The sequence below is a fragment of the Pan paniscus genome, chromosome 13, assembly GCF_029289425.2.
Source record: "Pan paniscus chromosome 13, NHGRI_mPanPan1-v2.0_pri, whole genome shotgun sequence".
Taxonomy (NCBI): Eukaryota; Metazoa; Chordata; class Mammalia; order Primates; family Hominidae; genus Pan; species Pan paniscus.
The window spans coordinates 45444888-45460405 of NC_073262.2; the positions used below are offsets into that span (position 1 = coordinate 45444888).

At 57.5% G+C, this 15518-nt stretch overlaps 1 protein-coding gene across 7 annotated transcripts in view; it reads left to right on the forward strand.

The window, feature by feature from the left end:
* Positions 1–12534, forward strand: part of LOC129392897 (sphingomyelin phosphodiesterase 4-like) — a 28568-nt gene extending 16034 nt beyond the window's left edge. For 4 of the 7 annotated variants that reach the window (XM_055109402.2, XM_057301588.2, XM_055109403.1 and 1 more), the window contains 9 exons: positions 6647–6792; positions 7359–7449; positions 7898–7998; positions 8757–8920; positions 9408–9613; positions 10011–10244; positions 10496–10627; positions 10775–10903; positions 11062–12534. In XM_055109402.2, coding sequence (XP_054965377.1) covers positions 6647–6792; positions 7359–7449; positions 7898–7998; positions 8757–8920; positions 9408–9613; positions 10011–10244; positions 10496–10627; positions 10775–10903; positions 11062–11391 — 1533 coding nt within the window. In that variant the 3' untranslated portion in view covers positions 11392–12534. Of the gene's footprint in view, positions 1–6646; positions 6793–7220; positions 7450–7897; positions 7999–8756; positions 8921–9407; positions 9614–10010; positions 10245–10495; positions 10628–10774; positions 10904–11061 lie in introns of all 7 variants that reach the window. The other 3 variants (XM_063595371.1, XM_063595372.1, XM_063595373.1) reach the window with 1 other exon arrangement.
* Positions 12535–15518: the final 2984 nt, after the last annotated feature.

The following is a 15518-nucleotide window of genomic DNA, read 5'->3' on the forward strand; positions in this document are numbered from 1 at the left end:
GGTGCCTTTGTGCTTTCCCATGAAGGGGTGGCCTGGAGCCTTCTTTGCCTGCTCCCCCTACTCCCCCACCTCCTCCAGAGAGCATGAGCAAGCAGCCCTTCTCGTGGCGAGTGGCACCTGGTGCCCTCCTGCATGCAGCCTGGCTTGCCTCCTCTCCCTCCTCCTCGCCTCTCCCCACTCTCTCTCTGGGCAGCATGCTGCCTTCAGATGCATGGAGGTGGCGGAGGCCCTGGGTCGTTCCTGCTGTTGCCGTTCCTGGAGCTAGCACCACCCCTGGACCGGTCAGAGTGAGAAAGCAGCTAGGTGAACCTTAGATCTCCAGTCAGTCATCTCCATGGAGCAGCTTGACTCATGCCCATCCGTGCCCTTGCCTGAAGTGGCATCAGCCACGTAGTCTGGTGCCCATGGCGTCTGTGCATCAGTATACTTGGGAAACTTTGGCTTTGTCACTGACAGAATTATTGAGGGCTTCCTCCAGAATGTGGGTGATGGAGTTAAACTTCAGAAGAGCATCCTGTCACTTTTCCTCTGGTTCTGGCAAAGAGCTGTGGGTCTGCTTCTGCCACAGTCTGCAGCCAGTTCCATGGCCCCATGCTTTGCCATGTGGAGGCTCTCTCAGAGCATAGGGTCCCCCAAATCCTCACCCTCAGAATCACATGGGTGGAGAGTGGGGAAAAGCTGAGGACCCCATCTTGGGCCTCCTGAGTCACGAAGAGCCTGTAGTGCCCTTCCTGCTTCCAGAGCAGACTTGCTGCATGTCCCTGGCTGGTGCCTGGGGGCCTGGTTATTCCCCGGGCCCGCTCCTCCCACAGGGCTCTGGGACACTCACTCAGCACTCGTGCATGTGGCGTGGCGTGGCCTGGCAGGGGCAGGGGCCACTGCACTGCATTGTGTTCCTGTTGCTTCTTCTGCCTTCTGAGGGAGTGTAGTAAGCACACCTACTTTCAAGAGTCAGCCAGAAAGGCTCTTTTGGGCTGTCACCTGTGAGGATTCTGTGTCCTCACGGGCCAGAGGAAGGGCAGGGGGCTGTCCCTGTGGAGGGCAGGAGGTGCAGTTCCCTTCTTCCCCACATTTGCTTCCTCTTGGCCAGACCTTGGGGTAGGTGGGCCCTGCCCAGAATACCTTGCAGTAGCTGGACCAAGTACCCAGAGACGCTCCACTCTTCGCCTCTTCCAGTTCAGGCAAAACACAAAACGCAAGAAAACTTGGTGGGTGGGAGTCAGAGAAAGGCAGCTGTGGAGGTCTGTGTCTCCTAAGGCTTCTTGTCGCTTGCCCAGGCCTGTGCTACACGTACTGCCATACAGAAATCCCTGTCCGTCCCCACTAGCCCTTATTTTCAGATGCAGGAAGTGAGGCTCTTGGGGTCATCCTCCTCACCCTGCTTGAGTCCAGGATGCGTGCTTGCTCCCCAGTGGCCCTGTGGGCAGTAAGGATGGCTATGGCACTGTAGGCCACTGTGTTCCTGCAAGCAAGGGCAGAGCCACACTCTATGTGTCTGATTCCTCCCTGAGCCCCAGGTCTGGCACAGAGGAAGGCTGTGGAGGGCAACACCTCCCTGCCCTGCTCCTTCACTCCCTGCTCTGCGTGTCATGGCGACTGGCGTGTGTTCTGATTTCTCCTGTGTGGAGCCCAGTGGGTGTGCTGCTTGGGCAGGAGGCATGCTGCTGGCGGGGCAGGATGTGCACCAGGCCGGCTGTGGCTGCACTGGGCTGAAGGGGTGCTTCGGCAGGCCGTGGTGCTGCAGGGCAGCAGGTCGGAGGGTCCTGGCTAGGAGCCAGCTCAGCCTCAGGTTCTTGCTGCCTCTGGGTGTGTGTGGCTGTGGCCAGATCCTCAGGGGCTCCCGCCCTTGGGAACCCGCTGTATCTGGAGGGTGGGAGTTTCTGGTGCGGTAGGAGAGGCTGCCTCCAGGAGTCAGAGCTGATGTGCACACCACCTTAGCTGACGTCCGCACTGTGAGGGTGGAGGGCAGGGCCTGGTGGCCTGAGCCTGTGCTCCTCGTCTCTGTGCTACCCTTGGGGACCTGTCCTCGCCCTCAGTTCTCAGAGAGCCAGTCATGGAGGGGACATTGATTGAGTTTTAGACACAGAGGAATTGATCATGTCTTATACCAATTTGGTAAATTTCTTAAGACAACCCAGGGAAATCCAGTCAATTCCACATGTGTTTTCTGGGCAGAGTCCTCCTCCTGGAACATGCTCTGCTGGTTTCTTTTCTGAGCCTCAGGATCTTGAGGTCTTGGTGGCTGGCAGCATGTCCCAGCGAGGGCCCTGGGCTCTTGGAGGGCTCTGGTTTGCATGTGCCACACGTAGTGTGACCTCAGAGTCACTGGGGAGAGTGGGTCCCATCTTGAAGGGCAGTGAGCTGGGCCCTTCCAAGGAGCTAGAGAGGCCTTTAGGCCCCAGCAATACTGAGGGGCCACCCAGGTGACCTGGAGGCCCCTCTGCCCGGGCCTCCAAAGCGAGGAGAGTGTGGCCACAGCCCTGGCCTGGCTGCGGAGGCGGGTGCTGCGCTGGCCCGCGGCTGCTGGGACTGCAATTGTTTGGATTTTCACTGACCGTGCTTTGTTTTTGTTTTTTTCTCCTCACTCCTGGGCTCGTTCTCATTGCTTTCTTTCTCTCTCCGCTTCCCCCTCCCGTGTCTGGTCCTATCTCTCCCCTTCCCCACCCCGCCCTCTTGTCCTCTGCTCTTCTGCCTCTTCTGACATCTCTCTGTTCCTTGTCTCAACTACCGACTCAGTGTCTCCAGCGCCCTCTACAGCCCTGCCCAACCCAGCCTCCAGGCCCTCCACGCCTACTAAGTACTGGCTCATTCGTTCCCTTCCCCCTGCCCAGAGTGCATGTCCATGCCTGGCAAAGCAAGGGGCCGCCGGGGCCGGCTGCTGGTGACTCAGAGGCTAGTTCCAAGCAGAGCGTAGCCCCTGTGTCGGGGGGAGGCAGGGGTCAGCCTCCAGCCTGGCTTGGCCCCTGGCTTTGTAGACTAGTTTGGTTGGGGGTGGGGGTGGTGACTGTGTGGCAGAACGAGGCATGTGGGCATGTGGCCCTGGCTGTCCAGGTTCCTGGCCAGTGGAGGTGTCACAAGCTCTCCAGTGTTGGAGGCCCCGTGCTTGGCCCTGGTTTGAAGAGCTGGAGTCCTCAGGCCTCAGCAGTGGCTGGGTTCACTGCACTCTGCAGGGTCTGGCGCATAGGAAGGAGCTGAAGACGCAGAGGCCTGGGACTTAACGGGTGGTGTGGGTTCTGCCTTGTTCAGAACTGTCACCCAGCCTGGAGGTGCTGTGACCCAGAGCCTGCATGTGAGGCAGGGGGGTGGGAAGGACCTGGGGCTTGACCCTATAGCCCACAGAAGCTGTCAGTCCTTGACAGCCCAGCCAGGACCCGGCCTTCACCTGGGGAGCCCTGGCCGCTCATACAAACCTCCAGAGGCAGATTAGAGTGGGTGGTGACCTCATAGAGGTTGCAGCTGCCTAGGCAGAAATGACAAGTGTGTGGATGGATTTGAGGTCAGTGAAGCAGAGTTCAGACCTCTAGGGAACTTCAGGGATGACAGAGGAATCTGTGAGAGCCGGGGGAGATGGGCTGTGCTCACAGCCAGTGATCTGTCCCGTTCACCTGGGAAGGAGCACACATGATTGAACAGGAATTTGAGCACAAGATGAGAAAATGTGTTGGCCCCTTAGCGCTGGTGGGCTGGATGGCGGCCACAGCACACGGGGGCACCTCATTCCGCAGGAGCCACTGCAGAGGAGAGGAGGGACCCGAGGGCTTGTGCCAGGGAGGGAGGACAGTGTCCAGAAAGCATCTGGCAAACCCCATGGTGGGAGGGTGACCAGCGAGACCCAGGTGGGGTGAGCTGAGGTGCTGTGAGTCTCAGCCCAGTGGGAAATGTGCGGCTTTGGGGACACATCCTTAAGAAGCAAGCAGGTGACTGTGGCCAGGGACTCCATGTGGGAACATGGCCCAGGAGGGGTGCAGAGCTGAGGGAGAAGTTTGGCTCAGCAAACCTGTGGGAAAATAGCCTGAGAGGGTTCCATGTGACTGCCGGCGGCAGGGGTGGACAGTGGGCCCTCCAGACCCTTCAGAAGGACCAGGTGAGGTGGGTCAAGTGCACCAGCAGGGGAAGGCAGTTTTCCAGTTCCCATGTGGAGGTCTTCCCCTCCCCTGAGCTGCAGGGAGGATGTTACGGCTGAGGATCCCAGGCCAGGATTGGAGGGAGGGCCTGGGCTGAGACTGGAGGAGGAGAAAGATCCTGGTCTAACTTCCCACCCCACTGGTGCCCTACTAGTTGGGCAGTATAGGTACAGGTATTATGTCTCATACTTTTCTCCTTCCATCTTTTTTTTTTTTTTTTGAGACAGAGTCTCACTCCGTTGCCTAGGCTGGAATGCATTGACATAGTCTCGGCTCACTGCAATCTCCACCTCCCAGATTGAAGTGATTCTCCTGCCTCAGCCTCTTGAGTAGCTGGGATTACAGGCATGTGCCACCCACCCGGCTAATTTTTGTATTTTTAGTAGAGACGTAGTTTCACCATGTTGGCCACGCTGGTCTCAAACTCCTGACCTCAAGTGATCCGCCTGCCTTGGCCTCCCAAAGTGTTGGGATTACAGGTGTGAGCCACTGCACCCGGCCCTTTCTTCCAAAACAATGCAAATTCATTGCCCAAAGACTTAACGATACAGATAGAGAAAAATAGCCAGCCACGATGGCTCATGCTTGTAATCCCAGCACTTTGGGAGGTTGAGGCAGGTGGACTGCTTGAGCTCAGGAGTTTGAGACCAGCCTGGGCAACATGGCGAGACCCCTGTCTCTACAAAGAAATACAAAAATTAGCCTGGTGTGGTGGTGTGTGTGCCTGTGTTCCCAGCTACCCGGGAGGCTGAGGTGGGAGGATCCCTTAAGCCCTGGAGGCAGAGGCTGCAGTGAGCCCAGACCACGACACTACACTCCAGCGTGGGTGACAGAGTGAGACCCTGTCTCAAAAAACAGAATGCCTCCCACCCCATAGCTCCATCTTCAGACTCAGCCACTGATCTCTGGGGTGTGTCACTTGGACCTGTGGGGACAGTTTCCTGACGGGGAGACTTGAGTGGGTAGCAATATGGGCAGTGGCCCGTGTGGGGTCTACAGCATCCCAGGATATACCCAGAGGCTGGGCCCTGCATCAGCCTCAGCAGCACAGATGTGTTAAGGCCCAAAGGGCTAGCGGACAAGTGTGGAGAGGCGAGCGTGTCCACTCAGACTCAGGGTCCTGCCCTCAGCACCCCCACTTCCCTGCCCTTGTCTACTCTCGATGCTCCCACCTGCCCTCCCAGCGCTAAGCAACCAGAGGAAGCCCATGGCCACCAAAAAGGCTTTCCTCTCCGGCTAGATCTCCAGGATCCTGCTTGTATGTTACAAATCAAAAAGTTTGGCCTAGGCTGGACACAGTGGCTCACGCCTGTATTTCCAGCACTTTGGGAGACCTGAGGTCAGGCCAACATGGTGAAACCCCATCTCTATGAAAAATAAAAATTAGCTGGGCATGCCAACATGGTGAAACCCCATCTCTATGAAAAATAAAAATTAGCTGGGCATGGTGGCACACACTTGTCGTCCCAGCTACTCAGGAGGCTGAGTCAGGAGAGTCGCTTGAACCTGGATGCGGAGGTTGCAGTGAGCTGAGATCGCGCCACTGTGCTCCAGCCTGGGCGACAGAAGAAGACCTTGTCTCAAGAAAAAAAAAAGTTTGGCCTAATATGCTTGACTGTGCTTTTGTCTTGGGGTTTTCCTGACCACAGGTCCCTGGGCAACAGAGGAAGTGAAGCCCGGGGCTTCTACTGGGCCGAGTTCTCATCTGGCTGTGTCCAGGATGAGGAGCAGGTGGAAGGAATTGGGGAGGAAAGTGAAGCCGTGGGGTTCTTATTTTTGAACAAGATCTTAACTCTCACCAAGGCTGGAGTGCAGTGGCACGATCCTAGCTCACTGCAGCCTCAAACTCCTGGGCTGAACTGATCCTCCCACCCTAGCCTCCTGAGTCATTAGGACTATAGGTGTGCATCACGACACCCAGCTAACTTTTAAAAATTTTTTGTAGAGACAGGGTGTCCCTATGTTGTCTAGGCTAATCTCGAACTTCTTAGCGATCTTTCCACCTCGGCCTCCCACAGTGCTGGAATTACAGGTCTGAGGCACCACACCTGGGTTCCATGTGCTTTCTGCATACACTTGGGAGGCAGGTGGGAGACCCTGGATCCAGAGCTTGTGGGTGATGCTGGCTTTCTCCTGCCCTGGGGATCAAGACAGGCACCAGTGCCCAAGGGCACAGCCTGTGCCACCCGCTGCAGATTTGCAGCGGTGCAGAAGCAGGGCTGGGAGGCCCTCTGCAGATGTGACTGTCTTAGTGAGGCCTCCCCAGGGTGGGCTGTGTGGGCGCTGGGCCAAGCACTTCCATACCACAAGCTGGTCACAGTTCAGACCAAGCAGTGCAAGGCATGTCTGCTGGGTGCCAGGCACAGTGGTGCCCCATGGGGTGGCCCCACTCCCGGCCTGGCTCGTGCCTCCCGTGGGGAAGCAGAGCAACTGGCTCGGGGCGGGATGTGGTCAGACCTGGAGGCCGAGTGCTATGGGTGCCGCGCTCCTTCCCAGGCCCTCACCCCTCCTTCTCCACCCAGGAGTCGTTCACGCCTACTGAGGAGCATGTGTTGGTGGTGCGCCTGCTGCTGAAGCACCTGCACGCCTTTGCCAACAGCCTGAAGCCAGAGCAGGCGTCACCCTCCGCCCACTCCCACGCCACCAGCCCCCTGGAGGAGTTCAAACGGTGGGTGGCCCTTGCGGCTTCCCACCGCTGCCGTCTCCCCCACTTTCCCCTCCTAAGGTGTCGCCCACAGCGACCTCTCCCCCGGGCATGGAGGGCAGGGTGAGGGGAGTCCCTTTCTGTTCACAGAGCACGTGAGGCCTCTCCAGGCCTAGGCAGGTGTCCTCTCGCCCCGCCCAGTTGGCTCCCAGAGCCTCTCTCTCTAGACTGGCCAGAGAGGCCCCATTGTGCTGCCATCTCTTGCATCTCATATTCTTCAACCCTGTCAGAAGAGCTGGGGTGGCCCTGACTACCAGGGCCAGCAGAGTGGGCTGTCTGTATGGGACTGAGGGTGAGGTGTGTGCAGGAGCTGCACTGACTCGGCTGCCTGCGTGCTGTGTGTCCTTGGGATGTTCCCTAGCCTCTCTGAACCTTGGTTTCTTCCTCTAAAGAATGGGGCTGAACCTCCCGGAGGTGCCCAGTGCTCTCCACCGGCGGAGCCAACCCTCACTGGTGGGAGCCCTGGGGTTATCTGTGAGCAGGGCCTCCTTACTGGGCAAGCAGCAGGTGACCCTCCCCATCCCCTGCAGGGCCGCTGTCCCGAGGTTCGTCCAGCAGAAACTCTGCCTCTTCTTGGAGCATTGCTTTGGCCACTGGCCCCTGGACGCATCATTCAGAGCTGTGAGTGTTGGCTCCGTCACACATGTGCCTGTGTCCTCTGTGTGCCTTGAGGTGGGAGGTCCTCTGGGGCAGATAAAGGAGGAGAGCAAGTGTTATCACAGAGGCCTTGGCAAGGACGGGGTCTTGGAGGGCCACATTGTTCTGTTTGAGTTTCCAAATCCAACTCTCAGGAAAGGCTTGCCCTGTCCCACCTGTCTGGTGCAGGGCAGGTTCCTACGCTTACCTGACCAGGGAGTACTCTGACCCCTGGGCTGGGAAAAGCCCACCCTGGCTTCTGGAGGGCCAGCAAGAGAGCCAAACCTCACAGGGCTGTGCATGTCTCTCCTGCGCCCTCTGGAGGAAGTGGGAAGAGTCAGTCCCACCCAGCTGCCGCCTGGTATCTGGGCTCCAGGCCACCGGAGGATTTGGCCCCCAGCCACTGAGCCCTCAGCACACACCTTCCCCACAGGTCCTGGAGATGTGGCTGAGCTACCTGCAGCCGTGGCGGTACGCACCTGACAAGCAGGCTCCGGGCAGCGACTCCCAGCCCTGGTGTGTGTTGGAGAAATGGTGAGCCTCAGCTCCTCTCACAGACATGCCACCGGCTCCCTCAGGTGGATATTGTTCCAGTGGGTGGAGGCCAAGCCAGCGGCCTGTGCTGGGGTCAGCCTGGCCCTGGCCCCCGTGGCCTCCTGAAGTCCTCTCCCAGCCCCTGCTGAATGGAACACAGACCAGCCCTTTCTAGGCTCAACTTTGCCAGGCCCTAGAATTGGTTTCTCATGGAAGCTGTGGGTGACCCATCCTGCCCTGTCCCCTCTCCCTTCTGTCCCAGATGAGTGTTCAGCCACCCCGAAACTATCCCTTGATTTTCATCAGCACAGAGCAGAGCAGCAGTGATCAAGCAGGGGATGAGGGAAGCCGTCTTCCCCCATCCCCTGCTTGATTCTCACAGCAGACCCCAGGCTTCCGTGGCACCTGGCATGGCCATTGACCCCTCCCCTCCTTGCCCAAGGCATTCCCCTTTGGACCCTCTAGGGGATCCTCCCTCAGCCCCCTCAGGCTCTGGGCTGGCCTCTGCCATGGTGGCCTCCATCCACTTGGAAAGGGGCCTCAGCCTTGCTAAGGATGTGGCGTCCTCAGAGGGCCTGGGTCTTACCTGCCCTCCCTGCCTGCCCGTGGCCCCCTGAGCTGTCATCTGTGACAGCTTGTCACCTTGGCCAGGGAGAGTCTGAAAGCCCAAGGGTGAGCAAGGGCATTAGGGGCATGGACTGGCGCAGACCCCGCCTCCAGTTGGAAGGCTGGCGCCAACCTGCCACCTTGGTCCCCAGGGCGCCCTTTGTCCAGGAGAACCTGCTGATGTACACCAAGTTGTTTGTGGGCTTCCTGAACCGCGCGCTCCGCACAGACCTGGTCAGCCCCAAGCACGCGCTCATGGTGTTCCGAGTGGCCAAAGTCTTTGCCCAGCCCAACCTGGCTGAGATGATTCAGAAAGGTAAGTCCACAGCCTGGGCCAGCCGGGTAGACGTCAGCCCAGCCAGACCAGGGCCAGGCCCTTAGCTGGGGGTGGCTGGTCTTTAAGAGGGACCCACATGCCCAGAGTGGGCCCCGGCAAAGGGTGCTGTGGAGACTCCTGGGACACATCTGTGCGGTGAAGTCTGAAACTGGCTGGATCCTGCCTGCCCTGCAGCCACCAGGCACTGGGTGGGGGATCGCAGGTGTGCCCACAGAGCGGGGCTGCGTGGTCCAAGCTGCGGCCCCGTGACCCCGCCATTTCTCCCTGGCAACTCGTGGTGGCCGATTCAGGAGGTGAGCCTGGTCTCTGCCTTGCATTCATCCTGGCTGGGTTGGGCGTTGGTTTCTGTCGATCCTCCTGTTGTTTATCTCCTGCAGACACTGCTAGACACCCCAGAATCCTAAGGGCAGCAGTCGGGTACTCTGCCCCCGGGAAGTGGGTGCCAGGTTCGTCTCCTGCCTTCTAGGTGAGCAGCTATTCCTGGAGCCAGAGCTGGTCATCCCCCACCGCCAGCACCGACTCTTCACGGCCCCCACATTCACTGGGAGCTTCCTGTCACCCTGGCCACCAGCGGTCACTGATGCCTCCTTCAAGGTGAAGAGCCACGTCTACAGCCTGGAGGGCCAGGACTGCAAGTACACCCCGATGTTTGGGCCCGAGGCCCGCACCCTGGTGAGTGGGTCGGCGGTGCCTGTCCTCAGGGCCCCTGGAGCCATGGGGCTGAGCAGAACCCGGGAAGTGCTATGATCCGGCAGGAAGGAGGGAGGCTGGGTGTAGATTTGATGCCACATCTCCTTCCCCCTTTTTAGTAAAGTCTAATTTTTTCCTGATAACGAAGGCAGTGTTTGTTGGGAAATTTCAAATGTAGAAGATCATCCTTTAGTCTTTAAAAGTCCTCTGGCAGAAGCCACTCCTCGTGACGCTCAGCAGTCTGGCTGTGCATTGCTCTTGGGGCTGCCTGGGTGGCAGCACAGGCCTATCCTGCTGGTGACCTGCCTGTGCCTCCCTTGCAGGTCCTGTGGCAGCACAGGCCTGTCCTGCTGGTGACCTGCCCCCGCCTCCCTTGCAGGTCCTGCGCCTGGCTCAGCTCATCACACAGGCCAAACACACAGCCAAGTCCATCTCCGACCAGTGTGCGGAGACCCCGGCTGGCCACTCCTTCCTCTCATGGCTGGGCTTTAGCTCCATGGACACCAACGGCTCCTACACAGCCAACGACCTGGACGAGATGGGGCAAGACAGCGTCCGGAAGACAGATGAATACCTGGAGAAGGCCCTGGAGTACCTGCGCCAGATATTCCGGGTACGAGCTATGGGGCCTGCCCCACCGCCATCAGGGTCCCCTTCCCTGAAGGATCCACTCCACCCAGCCTGTGGTCAGCCACGTACCAGTCCCAGGCCCCACACATACGGACCCAGTGTTGTGGGAGGCAGGCCCACACCCCGAGCGGCATATCTGGGTCCCCTTGTTGCCACTGTTGTAGGCTGGTGAGGTGAAGACTGGTCCCCTCTCTTCATCTTGATGCTGAGGGCAGTGGCATTTCTCTCTGGCAGCTCAGCGAAGCGCAGCTTAGGCAGTTCACACTCGCCTTGGGCACCACCCAGGATGAGAATGGAAAAAAGCAGCTGCCTGACTGCATCGTGGGTGAGAACGGACTCATCCTTACGCCCCTGGGGCGGTACCAGGTGAGAGGCCCGTGTCTCAGAGGCGCATGGGCTGGGCCCTGACCCATCCCCAGCTCCCTCCTCCCTCGTGAGCAGAGGCCATCAGGCTTCTCTGAGTTGTGTGCGGGGCTGTGTTTTCTGACCCGTCCCCATGGCCTGGCTTTCTAGATCATCAGTGGGCTGCGAAGGTTTGAAATTGAGTACCAGGGGGATGCGGAACTGCAGCCCATCCAGAGCTATGAGATCGCCAGCTTGGTCCGCACGCTCTTCAGGCTGTCGTCTGCCATCAACCACAGAGTGAGTGGGCAGGAGGGCTGGCCTGGCGTCTTCAGAGAGGGTTCTCGATGCTCCTGCCTGGGGTGCAGTCCTGGGGTGGCCTGTGAGGGTGGGGTACTGCTGTCCTGAGGCCTGTGGTGCCACCACCCCACACCCCCGTGCCTCTGTCTGTGCTTCAGTTTGCAGGACAGATGGCGGCTCTGTGTTCCCGGGATGACTTCCTCGGCAGCTTCTGTCGCTACCACCTCACAGAACCTGGGCTGGCCAGCAGGCACCTGCTGAGCCCTGTGGGGCGGAGGCAGGTGGCCGGCCACACCCGCGGCCCCAGGCTCAGCCTGCGCTTCCTGGGCAGTTACCGGACGCTGGTCTCGCTGCTGCTGGCCTTCTTCGTGGCCTCTCTGTTCTGCGTCGGGCCCCTCCCATGCACGCTGCTGCTCACCCTGGGCTACGTCCTCTACACCTCTGCCATGCCACTGCTGACCGAGCAGGGGAAACTGCACCAGCCCTGAAGGTGTCAGCTGCCTTCAGAGCAGGCTGGAGGGATTTGCCACACAGCCCCACCCTTGGGCTGAGAGGACCTGGGAAGCCCCTCCAGGAGGGAACACGGTCATCCTCGGGCTTCTGGAGCGGGGTTCCTGCAGCCACAGAGGCATCTGGAGGAAACGCAACCAAGAAGGGAAGGCAGGTGGGCCCCAGCAAAGGAGTGGCTACCAGGGCTCAACAGCCACGCTCTGTGACAGTGCAGAGCTCAGCGCCGGCCTTTCCCTCCCTCCGCCAAGGACTCATGCCCAAGCCAGCTCTCAGGGCCTTTTTTCCAGTGCCCATTTGGCTACTCTGCTGCACCAAGCTTGGGAGCCAGCCTGCCAACACCCGCCTGGGCCTGGCCTCCCCACTGGCTGGCCTTGAGGTGGGCAGAGTGGGTTGTGGCGCCTCCTCTGTGTGGGACCAGGACGGTGGCTCAAGTCTCCACTCCAGGAAAGAATCAAAGTTTCTAGAGTTGTGAGAAAACTAGAGAGTGGCTGTCCTGATTCTTCACTGTGAGGGGCGTTCTTCATGTTCTCCCAGCTGTTCCAAGACTGGGCCGTAGAATTCCATGTTTCAGGAGCCTAAGACCCTCCCAGAGCCCAGGTGCTTCACCACAGACCCCAAGCCATTGAGCACACCACCCAAAGCAGTGGCCAACATCGCGGACCCCTGTGCCTTGTCACAGATGGGTGCTGGTCCTCAGGCGTTGGGGACACTGCTGGGTCGATGGGGTCGGATTCTGCCAGTTTCTGCTCTGCAGCCAAAGATGGTCAGAAGCATTGTCACTTCAGTAACATCAAGTGCTCAAAGACATGGCAACCGTTCAATGGTACTTAAGTATTCAAAATATACAACTACAGATTCTCTGACAGAAACCAGCACGGGGTCTTCACCTTCATTCACCCCACAGACGACCTGCGAGGGAGAACAGCATCTCAGTGGTGATTTCCAAACCAAGCCTTTGTTTTCGGTGTGGGGTTTTGGGGGTTTGCTTTAATGTTTTTAAAATTGTAAATGTTGGGCTTTGTATTTTGATGTAAACTGAGAATAATGGCATTTTAGGGCCTGTGACCAAAAATCAAGCTTGTAACGACCATGGATCTGAATAAACCTGTCCTTGCTTCTGAGTCTTCTGGCACCTGGGCTTAGTCTCTAGGAGGTTCACCTGTACAGAGTCCCTGAGCACATGGGGGCTGCAGAAACAACTGTTGGGCACCCTGTCGGCCCCTCCCCCACAGTGTCCACAGGCCTGGGCCTCTGGCTTCCTATGCTTTCCTCTCTCAGAGGCACAGTAGACTTTGCCCTGCCTTTACAAAAGATTCAAAAAGTTAGGCATGGTGGTTCACATGTGTGGTCCCAGCTACTTGGGATGCTGAGTTTGGAGGATCATCAGGGTCCAGGAGGTCAAGGCTGTAGTGAGCCTTCATCACGCCACTATACTCCAGCCTGGGTGACAGAGTGAGACCCTGTTCTCAAAGAAAAGCTGACCACCGGGAACATGTGCCGCCAAGTCTATGGCTTCCAGAAGCTCCGAGGATTGCGGGAGTTGCTGGCGGCTGAACTGTCTGGCCAGGAGCGGGGGGCAGACAAAAACGCACTGAGAACCAAGAACAGCAAAGTTGAGTGAGGGGTCAGGGTCTTGGTGGCTGGGACCTGGACAGCGATGGCCATAAGGCCAGCTGGTGCTCAGTGGCTTCTGCCTGGGGAGTGAGGGCAGCAGCGGGCAGCTGGGTTCCAGCCACTTCCAGGTGGGGGGTAGGGACCTCGCCAATAAAATGGGATTTAAATTTTGCCAAGAACTCTCACTGTAGAGAAAATGGGACTGCTGGGACGACAGCAAAATGCAGTTGGGGGGGCCCGGCCAGGAGGCACTTGTGAGGGACTTCCGGGGAAGGACGAGTTGGAGCAACTGAGGGGAAGCAGTTCTGTCTGGGGCACAAGGAGGAGGGAGGCCAGGCTGGAGGCAGGAGCTCCTGCACATTCTCGTCTCCACCCCTGGATGCTTCCAGAGTGGTTTGCCCTAACTGCCACTGCCACCGCCTCCTCAGCTCCTAGGATGCCCTTGACTTTTTGCCATTGGGCCACACTCCCCTGCTAACAGGCCAAATCCGATGCTTTTCTGACCACGTGGCCCAGAGCCCCTGGCAGCGCAGCTTCAGGCTGTCCTGACACCACCCCTGCCCCCTGCACCTCCGCATCGGCCTCCTTGCCCCGAGGCAATCCCGTTCCCTGGATCCCATTCGTGGCCCACTCCCTTCCATGATCTACCGCTAGGATATACCAGCGCCCCTGTGATCCGAGGTAAGTCAGATTCTGATCATCTTGTGCAAGCAACTCACAAGCAGAGGCCCTGTGCAGTCAGGAGAAATCTATACCTTTCCCCTTGGACATCCAAGAGCAAGTTAGATCCCCTAAAGGCCAGCTCTCACCAATAACCCTGACATTTCCAATATAAATGAGAGAGAACACTCTGTTTTGAGACAAGGTCTTGCTATATTGCCCAGGCTGGAGTGCACTGCACCATCACGGCTCACTGCAGCCTCTTAACTCCTGGGCTTAAGCAATCCTTCCGCCTCAGCATCCCAAGTAGCCAGGACTACAGGCATGCGCCATCGCACCCTGCTAATTTTTAAATTTTTTTGTAGAGACGGGGTCTCACTGTGTTACCAGGCTGATCTTGAACTCCTGGGCTCAAGTGATGGGACCGCCTCCGCATCCTGAAGTGCTAGGGTTACAGGTGTGAGCCACCACGCTGGAGAGAGGCCTCTTATGTAGCCTTCACTGTAAAAATTAAGCTAGCTTCCCTTGACTCCCAAAACCAGAATTCCTAGCATAATTTTCTCAAGTCACAAGGTGCCGAAATATATCAAATTATTTCCCAGTCAAGAATTCCTACTTTTGGCCAGGCGCGGTGGCTCACGCCTGTAATCCCAGCCCTTTAGGAGGCTGAGGCAGGAAGATCACCTGACATCAGGAGTTTGAGACCAGCCTGGCCAACATGCTGAAATCCCATCTCTACTGAAAATACAAAAATTAGCTAGTGTGGTGGCGCATGCCTCTAATCTCAGCTACTTGGGAGGCTGAGGCAGGAAAATCGCTTGAACCTGGGATGTAGAGGTTGCAGTAAGCCGAGATCGCACCACTGTACTCCAGCCTGGGTGACAGAGACTCCCTCTCAAAAAATAAATAAAAAATAAAAGTGATAAATTGGCAGCTGGCGCCAGGGACAGGCCATTTCTTGATGGGCCACACCTATTTCACTAAAGTGTTAATTGAATGCAGATTCCAGGGAGAAGCAACTTCCCAGGCATGTGTATTAAGAGACAAAGTGGTGGAGTATGACCTTCCGGGGGCACCCCACCTGAAAACCTCAGATGGGCATGCATACAGTTTCCTAAACACACTGCATGTCTTTAGGAACTCCCAAGGGTAAGGAGGGTACTGTACATGTGGGCAGCCCACCCTAAGGGAAGGATCATGGGAAAGGGGCCAGTCTAGAAAGTCCTAGGATCAAGGTTAAACACCACACTTGACTTTCATGTGCCCACTTAGGTCTCTTCCAAGCGTACTTTCCTTTCTTTCCTGTTCTAAAGCCTTTTAAAATACACTTCCACTCCTGCTCTGAAACTTGCTTCGGTCTTTTTCTGCCTTATGCCCCTCAGTCGAATTCCGTCTTCTGAGGAGCCAAGAATTGTGGTTGCTGAAGACCCATCCAGATTCACTGCCAGTGACTTGGACACCTTCCACTGCTAACACTATTAACTCGGACACCTTCCACTGCTAACACAATAACACTGGGTTATTGTGTTTATTTGGAGAGTAAGTATGGTTTAAGGAGATGTGTATGGGTGCCAGGTTGACAAGGGGTGGACTGGTGATGGTTAATTCTATATGTCAACTCGTCTGGGCCACTGGATGCACTCATATCTGGTTACACATTGTTTCCTGGCAGGTCTGTAAGGGTGTTTTCAGAAGAAAGTGGCATTTAAATTGGTGGTGCAAGCAGCCATGCATGCATTTCTGGAGTAGCTTCCCTATAGTTTGCAGGAACCAGAGCGGGCAATAAGAGCCCCATCCTCCAAATACTGGGGATCTGTGCTCTGATTGATGA